General features: G+C 44.6%; 1 protein-coding gene and 1 long non-coding RNA gene across 2 annotated transcripts in view; one reads left to right on the forward strand and one right to left on the reverse strand.

Annotated features, from left to right (window-relative positions):
- The window catches only part of RGMB (repulsive guidance molecule BMP co-receptor b), a 40570-nt gene that overhangs the window by 25535 nt on the left and 2456 nt on the right, over positions 1 to 12579 (reverse strand). Inside the window, exon 3 of the mRNA XM_063129570.1 lies at positions 5581 to 5837. Coding sequence (XP_062985640.1) covers positions 5581 to 5837 — 257 coding nt within the window. The remainder of the gene's footprint in view (positions 1 to 5580; positions 5838 to 12579) is intronic.
- Positions 4791 to 7117, forward strand: LOC134400904 (uncharacterized). Its single transcript, XR_010025600.1, has 2 exons — positions 4791 to 5047; positions 6521 to 7117. It is a non-coding gene; the product is annotated as an uncharacterized LOC134400904 (long non-coding RNA).

The raw sequence follows: 12579 nt of genomic DNA on the forward strand, positions 1-12579 counted from the left end.
CTTCAGTCCACTTGTGCTCTCATACTCTTGTAAGAGAATTTCAGTACTAATTCTAAAAGCAAACAGGGCTGCCAGGCCTTTCTGCCATAAACTGATAAAACCTTTAAAAAAACACCAGTGTATTCTCCAATATCTTATTCAGATTTGATACACAGAGTACACATTTTTTAAATAACTCTACTTGGTAATAACAAAATATTCTTTCCCTTGGGAATTATCTTCCACACGGACAGTATATTTGACACCGACAACTTGGGTGATATGTGTGCTGACAGCCTACAAAAAAATAAAGCTAGCTATTGCACATACAATGAACTTATGCTGGGGGCAAAATGTCAATATCTCATCTCCGCAGTAAAAGATGGATAGCTTTCAGATCCTTGCAAGGAGAGGGAGGGATAGAAAGGACGGTGGTGGCAAAATGCTATTGGTCTCCTAAGTAGATTTATCTGTTTTGATAGGAAAGAATTCAATAAACCACTGCAGATCTATGTTCTAGGAGAGCTGAACAACAACATAACTGAATCCAGTTTTTTACACGCTCACTGCCCAACGTAAGTGCAATCTCAAATACTTTGAACACTTGTCTGTTCATACTCTCTAACATTCCACAGAGGATAAACTTCTGAAGACTGTGAAACATCAGCTCCCCCTTACACTTTTCAAAATAGTATTAATTGCATTGCCTAATGAAACACTAGCTGTGCTAAATGACTTTGCATTTGTATTAAGTATATGCTCAATTAGTAAGAGATTTTTTAGGCTATATAGCATAGTTCCTCTTCCCGTCACACTGGAACATCTCCAAGTAGTACTGCAAAGTACTGTTCTGTTCTCTTAAACAAGAATACTGTTCTGGGAGTTGCAGCCACCTGTGCTGGATAAATTGGGCAAAGTTCACTTAATAGGCAGTCTGATGACATCACATTTGAGCCACACAACACCTTCCCAATAGGTGAGGGTTGCAGTCATTTGGGGCTGCTGTAAACATATTTACAAGGTGTAAAATTCAGTGGTGCTTATGTTAGTTAGTAATTTCCAAACTAATCACAATATCAAGATGAAGAGCCATGTGGAAATACTCATGAGAACAGAAGCATCTGTGTCTGATGTAAATGGAGAAAGCAACAAAACGACAATGCCCGTTTTAAATGCAGCTTTTCCTTCCAATCCCCCTGGCTCTTGATCTGCATTCATTTCCCCCCACTTTTAATTAACTGGTTTCCATGGACACCAGAATGCAATGGCGGTTGCTTTCAAACTCAGATTAAACACGAACGTACACAAGGGAATAAAAGTCTTAATAAGGGTGCCATATGACATTAAGGTTTTGTTTGTTTTTAGTGTTCATCAGAGAAGACAACAACAACAAGAAGACAATATGATATTATCAGCTTCATGTCCTCTATTAGGATTTATCGGTTGGACTATTTTGTTACTGTAGCCGGAACAAGGAAATAGTCTCTGGTTGCTTAAAAATCAAAGTATTTTTTTTCTGAGAAGTCTCTAACTTCTATGAGAACAATTGGGGGTGGAGGAAATGCTTTGAGAATAAAGAATTCTGCTCTTGGACTATATAATAAAGTAGCAGGCCCTAGATAATTAAAGTAAATGCAGGTACCCAGTTACAATGCAAAGAAAAGGAGAAAAATATATACCACAGCCCAATCCTATGCAGTTTTTTCTTGGAATTAATTCTCCACAACTTCAGTAAGACTTCCTTGATAATAATTTTACCTAGGGCTATGGCCAGTTTACTCTGAAGTAAGTTTCAGGAAATTCAATAGCACCTACTTTCAAGTAATGGGTATAGCAGGGCTGGGGAAACTGTGGCTCTCTAAATGTTGGTGACTCACACTATCCCTCACCATTGGCCAGGACAGTTGTTGACAAAGAATTGTTCTTTGTTTCAAAAACATACATGCTATCGTTAGTGACTGAAGTCAGAGTGACTTCCAAGCCTGTCCTGGATGTCCCAATCCAAATTAAGATGACTAGACGAACTACATCAAGTGTTAAAAATATACTATACCACTTAGCATTGTTTTAATCTACCATTACCAAAAAAAAACAGAAATTCACAATGAAAGCAAACAAAATAGCCAAATCCAGCTAAGCTGAAATCCTTCCAAAGGCCAATATTCCATAATAATTTTACTTGCTATTTAGAGAGACACGAGTTTTAAAGCTGCACAAGTGAGGAAGTAAGCCATGTGGGTGTAATAAAATGTATGTCTATCCATCTGCAAGGGGAAACACATTTGGCTGAATCCCTTGCAAAGTCCTGCAACAAATCATCCCCACTACAGAAGGGCCTCCTTAAGGCCCTCACAAATGAAAGGAAAAAGGAGGGCAGGACAAACAAACAAAAAGGAGGAGGAGGGAGCGAGATACTATTGGGTGCATAGTAAGAGTTACCCAAATACAACAATCCACTTTTAGCTGAAAAGGCCATCAAAAAGTTCACTTCCTTGGTGCGGTAATTTGCATGCATTACACCACATTAGTTTGAAAGTAAGTATTATACATCATCCTGCCACTTGCGTTCATACAAACCAGGATATGTAACCAAAGGTAAAGTTAAAACAGGCCTGAATCTTTAACAGATACCCTCCAAACTGAAACATGGCCTGAAACATCAGCTGAAAGTTTCTCTTGAACCACAACAGCAAGAGAGAGAAAAAAACCTTCCTAAACAGTAGCAGGGCTGTGTGTGTGTGTGTGTGTGTGTGTAGGCTAGATTGTGAGGAGCCAAGATGTGGGGCTGTTACATTTTTATTAAGCCCCAACCACCACCACCCCATATAATTCAACCACTGTTCTCTGGCTGCTGAAGCTGTCATAGAACATTTTTTCTTTCCTACCTATAGGCCATTTCTTAATAAGCGGACCCTTTAAGGACAAGCTGTATCTATGGTAATAGATACAGGGTGCAATCCTACACATGTTTAGGCCTACAGGATCCCAGAAATATGGAGTGCAGATGCTTCCCAGTGTTTAAATTATGGGAAAGTTATGGGGTGGGGTGGAGTGGGAGATCTAGAAGAATGGGGTGGATTGCACACAAGTGGATACATCCCTTTGTTAACAGAGCAGTGCATTCCCCATGTTATATATTCAAAGTAATAACCCATAATCAACTTGTTCCTTTCCCACTGCATTCTAACCCTGTACATAGAGTGCTAAGCAAACAAATTTTAAAAAATCATAATTTCACTCCATGATTCAAGTACAACTTAATGGCCAAACATCATTCAACATGACTAACAAAAGAGATAAGGCAAATTGTTATTGTAAATAACTAGTTTAACCAGTAAGAAAGACTAGTCTTCTATGAGGCTACAGTGTGTCCTGGTTGCAAACACTTAGGACATGTATTGAGGTCACTGGATTGGGCATGGACTATTGCTAGCTGCCTTTTCATTCTACACTGCAAAAATAAGACCGGATATATTCCTTTTGCCCATCACTACAAATCATTTTGACTTTTAAATGTTTTGGTTCTTAGAGTTCATAACAAAGTTCTAAGAGAGAAAGCACCTTGCTCTAGGGCAGTGGTCTTCAACTGGTGACCCAAAAGTGGTTCGTGAGATCAGTCCAGATGGGTTGCAGCAAAGCTGTTGTCACCATCTTAGGCAACTGTGAAATTGGTTCCCATGTTGCAGGTTGGGAGTCCAAGGTGGGTCTTAAGTCTGGATCAGTGGAAGACCACTGCAGCCTCCCCCAGTTTCCAGGTATGTTGGAATACAACTTCCATCAGCCAGCCAATGGTCAGGAATGCTGGAAGTTACATTCCAAAGCCTCTGGAAGGCTCCAGCTGGGGAAGGCTGTAATGACCTCAACCTCACACACACATTGTCACTAAACATGTCTCTATAGCAGCCTTCTGCAAACTGGCCCCTCTGTGTGTGTTGGGAAGACAACTCTCACCATTTCTACTCACTCCTTGGCACATCTGGGGGGCACCAGCTTCCTATTTGTTCACATATCCCTGATCTGTGTTTGTACCAGGAACAGGGTGGGGGACTTAGCCCAAGTTCTTTAATTTGTGTATAGCCTGATACCCTAAATCCTACGATTTCAGCAAGGCTTTTCAGTGTTCGGGGGGGGGGATTATTTCGTGTCTTCTATCTTTAGTAGTTGCATGACCATTAAAGGCAGAATAAAAATATTATGAAATAAATAGGAAATTCACCAGATGATGCTTTCTAGAATATGCAGCTACAGTGAGAGAGAAAGCTTTAGGGAGTACTCCTATGCATGTTTAGACAGAAAAAAGAGTTCTGCAACCCCCAGCATCTCTCAGCCACAGGATTGAGTCCTTACTTACCTAGTTTCTGATTATCAGGTGAAAAGACACAGAAACCCTATGGGAAAACAGTTGGCAATCTCTTTGTCTTTCTCCCTCAGTGTAGCAAAATTTGCTAATACTCGCAAACAGCCCTTTCTGGCTTCCTGTCAACAAGCGCCAATCTTATTTACAGTGCAACTCTATGCATGTCTACTCAGAAGTAAGCACTAGAGTTCAATGGGCCTTCCTTCTAAGTATGCATAGAAAGGATCACAGCGGTGAATCAGTCGCAGCTGGCAAGACAGCAGAATCATGCAGAAACAAGACCGGAGGGGCAAGCCTTATCAAGCTGTACCAGCGGCCCAGTTTCAAAAATGAAAAACAAAATAATTTCAAAAAGGATCCCAGCCCCGCGCGAACAGATCGGTAGTAAAGTTCTGCCTATGAAGTGGCAGTGGGGGGGGGGGGGGCAGCCATGACTTTTCACCGAGATGGCCTCGCCTTCTCCTCCCAAGATCCTTCAACGCCAGCTGCAGATTACGAGCGCCGAGGCTCTCTTCCTGCTGCCTTGCCGAGGAGGCGGCGGCGAGGAGAAGAGGAGAAACCTGATCTCGGCGCTGACTTAGTAAACACCATGGCAGGGAGGGAGCTTTGCCAATCAAGCTCACCCAGACACCGCAGCAGCAGCAGCAGCCCCCCGCCCTCGAGCGCGGCCAACTCCGCGCCCTTCCACGCCGCTAGGCTGGATGGGAGAAGGTTAGGAGACTAAAAGTAAAATAAAAACTGGAGGTGGAGAGAGATCTGGGGAAGGGAGGACGGGGACGCACTCGCGTGGGTCTGCTTCCTCTGGGTTGCAACAAGCGGGTTGTACCAGGAAGGGGGGTCCTGGGGAGGGGGGAGTCTGAGACTCCGACATGCCTTCAGCAAAGGCGCGATCCGCCCGCCTCTGCTCCCTCCAGGTGGGTCTCAGGCTCGCAACGAGCCAGACAGAATGTTGCCCACTCACACACACACACACCTCCCTCTGCACTTTCTCCGTCCCGCCAATGGGTTATTTCATTAAGTAATACCCTCCCCCGCCCATGAAATCATCGCCTTACACCTCGTCAAGTGAAGCCGGAATCCAGATGTTCAGACTCGCCCGCAAGTTCCGTTAACACACACACACACACTGTGTCTCCATTCCGGTCTAAACGCGTTTTGCACAACTCCGAAGTAAAGAGTTTGGGGTATTACTCCCACCCACCCAGCCAGAGCGGAGAAGGGGGAGGCGGGGGCGACGGTGGTACCTGTGTGTAGAAGCAGCCCGAGGCTGAAGAGCAGAACAAGGGCTGGCAGAGGCGGGGGGCGCGGGCGAGGACGGCGCCGCCGCTGCTGCTGCTGCACCTCAGCCCTGGCGGCGGAGGCGATGGCGCAGAAAGGGGCCGCTCTCCCCATGCCCGTCCATGCAGCTCTTCGGGACTCCGGCAGCGTCGGCGGGGCGGCGGCGGGGCGTCGGCTGCTGCATGGGCAGGCGGTCGGGCCTCCGCGCTTCCTCTTCTTCCTCCTTCGAGTCAAGCCCACGGTGGGAAGAGGCCGCCAGGCCACACGCGAACAGACGCAGAGGCGAGCCAGGGCGGCATCGCCGAGAGAGAGAAAAGGAGGAGGAGAAAAAAGACACAAAGCGGATGAGCGAGGAGGATCCGGATCTATGCGCGAACCATCCAGGGATCGATCCGTCGGCTGATCGATCGTCTCCCTCCTGCCGCGCTTCCTCCGGACGCAGCGAGACCTTGCAGCCCGGCCGACCGCCACCCTCCGCACTGGAAGCAATCTCGGCGCCGCACACTCGGCTCCCTCTCCCCCTCCCCCGCCAGCTCCGACACTCCTCCCGGCGCGCGCTCATTGGCTCGACCAGGCCGTCCAACAAAACAAAAGCAAGCCTCATAGGAGGCCGGAACTCACCTCCTCCCTCCACCCCCGAACCCATGTCTGGAGTCGCTTTTCTAAGGAGCTCATTGCTGCTGAGGTGTTTACAGTTTGCAATGGCTGAGGTTTAGGGTGGTTTGCTAGTTGCTCGGAAAACAAAACCGAAAAGGGAGTAGGGAAAAAAATCGAACATCATACTGGAGAGGGGTTTTTTTTTGTTCTTCTATCACACAGTGAAATTAACTCTTGTTTTTCTTTCCCACCGAAGGAGAAAAATTGCCCCCCTCGAAGATACTTTTGTTCTTTTTTGCACCCTTACAGTTCACGTTGATTTCCACACACGCTGCTGGGAGATCTGCGGCCCTCCGGATGCCACTCCAAGAATGGCTCCTTCTCCGGCACGCAAATTTGAGCCGAGTGTATATTGGCGATCCGACCGGTGGGCGCTCGATGTAACCTAAACTGATGTTTCGAGGGTCACGTGATTCAACTTTGTCTTTTCTCTCCCCCCACCCCGCCATTATTTTTGTAGCAGCCAATCACATTCCCGGCACAACCCAGCCAAATAGGCTTCGTTGGAACGTTGGTAAAGCTTACATTCCAAATCGGAATGCTGGAACAAGGTTGCCAGTAGTGTGATTGGTTGTAAGAAGTACATTGGAGGACCGTAGGGTTCTGCCGAGGGCCGTAGAGCGCGCTCTACCTTCTTCCAGTACTCATTCAGCATCGAGTTAAATTTCCTATAACTTCGTGTCCCAGTTTAACAGCAAAGGTTTGTTTTTAGATTAGGGAAGGACGTAGTACTTCCTCGGGCATCACTTAAACAAAGTGCTGGACTTTAAAACTGCAGTTCTAAGCAAGCAGACTGAGAAATAGTTTCCATTGTTCAGAATAAACATGGGTAAGTTTGATCTGCAAGTTCTTTTGTTCATAATTGGGATTGCTGCATCTTCAAATCAGGCACTTCCAGATCTCATGAAAAGCGGAAGTGACTGATCTGTTGTTTTCTTTTAAGCGGATATAATTAACCCCTAATAACTACCCTTCTTTAAAGATGAACTAGAAGTCCACACATATTATTAGCCACCTTCCTCCTCTTTGCTAGGAAATATGATCTGATGGCTATAAGACCTATTGAGTTGAATGGGAAGTATTCTCACGTGAGTGATGTAAATTTGGAGCATTAAAGTGGCTTAACACCCAGCCCCATGCATGTTTAAACAGAAAAAAAAAATCCTATATCTCCCTGCATCCCTCTGGGGCATTCTGGGAATTGTAGGGCTTTTTTTCTTTTTATCTAAAAATACATTGGATTGTACACACTTAAGTGGGGTGACCATATGAAAAGGAGGACAGGGCTCCTGCATCTTTAATAGTTGTATAGAAAAGGGAATTTCAGCAAGTCTCATTTGAATGCATGTAGCACCTGGTGAAATTTTGTCTTCATCGTAACTGTTAAAGCTGCAGGAGTCCTGCCCTATTGACCAGATACAAAAGAGAGGAGGGTACCTGCAGCTTTAGCTATTTCGATGAAGAGGGAATTTCACCAGATGCTGTATGCATGACACCTGCTGAAAATCCCTTTTCTCTACAACTATTAAAGATACAGGAGCCCTGTCCTCTTTTTCATATGGTCATCCTACACTTAGGTGAGTTAAAGTAACTTGAGTTACACTTCAGTGATTGGGCGTCTAAACAATAACCACTTGCTTGCCAGTAGGACAGCTCTTATTAAAATAGTTCAAGGACTGTGGCCTGCATCTTAACAACATTGGACTCTCACCATTCTTCTATCAGTGACTAAATTGCTGCCCGGCATGGAACAAGTAGACTGCAGATGGAAGGGAATACACAGAGCTTGGGGGAGGGAGGCTAACAGGCATCCAATTTCCTTATCAGTAAGTGTAAAGTGGAATCTAATCTTCATGAATTGCTTTAACACTTGAATACACTTTCCTTTTCATCAGCTTCCATGCACTTATCTCTTTGGGGTGGCCAGGCAAGTTGTAAAATCTTGTTTCTCAGCAGAATTGTTATGCAAAAACTGTTTCTTCTAATTAGCACTGAATTATAAGGGAATGTAATGAAGAACATTTCATCTAAAATGGATCATAGCAGTTTCCTTTCCTTCCTTTCTTTTCAAGTGATCTAATCCTGTTTGGTTACTAAAACCAAGAAATAGTCTGACAATATGGCTGGGAAACACATAGAAGTAAATGGGATTAAGCTAGAGCAAGTGTTTTATGATTTTACTTTAACTTTATCCTGAAGTAATTTTTGCTAGAATTTTTATTAACCAACCACAATGTCTAATATCCTGTGCTTGTACACACTGTCCACAATGTATCTACACATGCAGCAGAAGCCTAAGGCATGTTGACTCAGAAATTTACCCCACTGAGTTCAATGGGAGTGACTCCCTAGTAAGGGTACAAGATGGCACCCTTGATAAACAGGTACATTCATCCAAAACACAGTGTTCAGTAGCAAGTTCCACTGAGGTCATGAAAATTAACTTGAAGTAACACAGGAATACAGAAGCTATTTTCCTTTGGAATGATTCAGGGGTTTGAGTTATAAGCAACAATACAATCAAATTTTCCAAGAAGAGGGTCAGTTCACACCATCTCTTTTGTCTGCCATTGCCAACTTTTTAACTGGCCTTGCTCCTGTGCCTTTAAGAACAATAATGAAACACACAAATGGGGTGCTTTTCCCATTGCCTACCTCTATGTCATAGAATAGTAGAGTTGGAAGGGGTCTATACGGCCATCGAGTCCAACCCCCTGCTCAAGCAGGAATCCACCTTAAAGCATTCCTGACAGATGGTTGTCCAGCTGCCTCTTGAAGGCCTGAAGGCCTCTAGTGTGGGAGAGCCCACAATCTCCCTAGGTAACTGGTTCCATTGTCATACTGCTCTAACAATCAGGAAGTTTTTCCTGATGTCCAGCCAGAATCTGGCTTCCTTTAACTTGAGCCCATTATTCCGTGTCCTGCACTCTAGGATGAACGAGAAGAGATCCTAGCCCTCCTCTGTCAAGTTTCACTTGCTTTGAGCTTCTGTGGGCGAGGCATTTCAAGGCACAGGACTCAACCCAATAAGAGGTGGTGATTCTACTTTTACAGGCATAGTCCTGGCCAGCCTTCCCCAACCTGGTACCCTGCAGATGATTTGGACTACAATTCCCAGCATTCCTGAACATTGGGTATGCTGGCCGGGACTGATAATAGTTGAAATCCTAAACAACTGGAGAGCACCAGGCTGGGGAAGACTGGTCTATCAGTACATACAGCATGGGCAAACAATGCATGTCCAGAACAATTGTGGGGAGCATAAGGCAGAAAATTGGTTGGCTGGGAAGTGCCTTCTATGCGCTACAATCTACCACTAAAAGATAGTCCAGTGGAGGCTGGTGAGTCTGATGTCAGTGGGTCAATGGATCCACTCTGGGTTTTAATCAGAACCAGTCAAAACTCTATCCAAGCTCCACACCTTGGATAGCTCCTTCAGAGTTCTGACTGAAACCCAGACCTGATTCTCCACCCCACTGACATCGGAGCCACCAGCCTCTACTGCTTTTATAACAGCTGCTGGTCTAGCAAGAGGAGAGATGCATTATTAGAGATGTGTTTTGTATACATGGTGAGAAAATGTCTAAATTTTTGTAAATTGGAGAGAATTGTGTGTGTGTGTGTGTGTGTGCGTGCGTGTGTGTGTGCACATGCATGCATGCAGCTATGGCCCCACACCCCAGCACCCACTCCCATGGATCTGAAAAGGGTGTGCACCCCTGTTCTAAAGCATGTTCATGAGAGGGGGCGGGACTCTGCCCACTTAAAAGGTAACTCTGCTGGGAAAAGGACATCTTATTTTACAAGGTTTAGGTCAAGAGCTCGATAAATCTAAGAAATATTTCAGAGTTAGAACCCACCCTCCTATTCCATAAACCTTCCCTTTATGCTTTAGCAGCCAACATATGAATTCTCTCAGTTATTTCAATTCTGAAAGGCCTATTGGGAGAAGTCTGTCTTATATCTGCATGTGCACTTTTTCAATACAGTTAACTCATTAGTATAAACTAATTACATGAAGACCACTACTGAGTGCAGAATTCATATTAAACAACCATGAGCTGAGGCTGCCTATGCCTTCATTCTATTGCATCACAGCCCTTACACTGTAGAGGGCGTTGTTGAGTTACTGTAAACACTCAGGTCATGAAACGTTACAGCTTTCATAAAAAGAAGCCACATTTCACCAAAGGCGCTTTATTGTTCAGTTGTAAATGCAGAAAAACTTACGTTTGATGCCTTCCATTTGCATCTTTTACAATGATATAAATGTCAGGAGTGGAAGATGTTAATTTTTGCTTTTAAAATGCTGACACTAACATAATACCACTAGATGAAATAGTAACCTATCCCCCCAAAAGGATTATTTTCCACTAATGAACTTTTATATGTTGATCTGCTGAGCACAAAAGTTGTGTGTGTGTGTTGTTTTGGGCTGTGGTTTTTTTTTTGTGTGTGTGTGTGTGTGTGTGTTTTTGTTTTTTGTTGTTGCAAGGCAGGGGGATGATGTTCAAGGAGCTGGCAAAATGAAATAGTTTGATGGGCCTATGTGTGAAGATTCAACAAAACCATAGGACTGAAAGAAGCCACTAACTAGTTCAGCTTCTCTTGCCCTGAAATAGGATCCTAACTAACCACTTTGCCAACAGCAGTACCTTGGTGTTGTGCATGATCAACCATATTAGTGTGCCAAAAAGCCAGTTGTGTTCCACACCAGCCTTCCTAAACTTGGTGCCCTCCAGATGTGTTAGACTACAACTTCCAGCATCCCCAACACATCTTGGGGGCATCAAGTTGAAAGGAAATGCCATTGGCACCTTAATTGTTAACTGACTAGTAAAGTCCAATTGAATATAATGACATACTGTTGAATTTAGTGTGGCTTATACCTCAGGCATGGCCATAGTAACTCAGAATCAAAAGTAGATATGTTTAAAGTCAGGACTTTGAGAAAGCAAGAAAGCACACTATCAACAAGACTGCTTAAATCTACACATTGCATCAGAGCATTTCACACTGATCAACAAGAGACTAAAATCATGGAAATCCAATTAATTGTAAGAAAATGGACCCTTGACAACACTCAGTTATTTAGTTCTTGCATTGAACAACTCCCCTGACTTGATGAAAGTCAAATGGCAAGGGACAATAACCACAATTCCAGTTACTTAGAAGTAAGTTCATTAGTTTCAGTGGACTACTTTTAAATAAATTGAAATTATGAAGCAGTAAAGCATGATTAAGATCACAGCCTTTCACACTTTAGTTGGGAAGAAATTTCATTGAAAGTTGTGTGTGGGGGGGGTCACTTTTAGGTGACAAGGGACAGTAAGCATAATCTCAGTTCATCATTAGTTTCAGTGGACTACTTTTAAATAAATTGAAATATACTTAGCAGTAAAAGGTGATTAAGATCACAGCCTTCACTTGTAGTTGGGAAGAAACCCCATTGAAAGGGGGGGGGTGTACACACGTACAGGGGTCACTTTTACGAATGCCTTCAGTGGTGCTTCATTTTTTTTAAAGTGACGCTTTCCCACTCTAACCTGGCTCACAGTAGCAACAACTTCCTTGTTTGTCCAGCTATACTGTTATATACAGCTACCTGAGAGTAAGTCCCATTGAACACAGCCAGGTTTACTTCTGACTAATCACACACAGGACTTGTCCTCTAAGCAGAAGCGGGGACACGAGGGGAGGGGGAGTGAAACTGAATGAATAGCTACTCTAGCTAGACATGTTTCAATGTCAAACATATGCAAGGAGCATTAGTGGATTGGAAATATGCTGTGGTTCTTTACTTTTCTAACCCCCACCCCACCCGCAGGTACGTGAGCTGTTTTAACTGCCCCCCCACCGGTCAATCCGATTTCCGTTTGCAGAACTCTTTCCCAATACGAATGTATCCTCAAAACTTGGCAGATGGGTCAGTGTCTGAGCCAGTGAAGGCTGGTGGCTCCCATGTCAGTGGGGCGGTGAATCCGCTCTGGATTTCAGTCAGAACTGCAAAGGACCTATCCAAGGTGCCGAACCCATTTTGGGGCTTGGGTTCAGCACCTTTGGAATTCTGACTGAAACCCAAAGCGGATTCACAGCCCCACTGACATCGGAGCCACCAGCCTCTACTGGTCTGAATTGATTGTGGCTGGGCCGGCAATTGCGGGGTGGTGGCGTGGGGTGGGGTGGGGTAGGGGAGAACTGTGTCAGGCGAGCCGCCAATTCTAGCTCCCGCCATTGTTTTGCTTCTCCGCCCTTTGGAGGAAGGATCAGCGCGAACACCCCTCCGTCCCCCGCACACGAAAAGCGTT

This window comes from Elgaria multicarinata, chromosome 6, assembly GCF_023053635.1.
Source record: "Elgaria multicarinata webbii isolate HBS135686 ecotype San Diego chromosome 6, rElgMul1.1.pri, whole genome shotgun sequence".
Taxonomy (NCBI): Eukaryota; Metazoa; Chordata; class Lepidosauria; order Squamata; family Anguidae; genus Elgaria; species Elgaria multicarinata.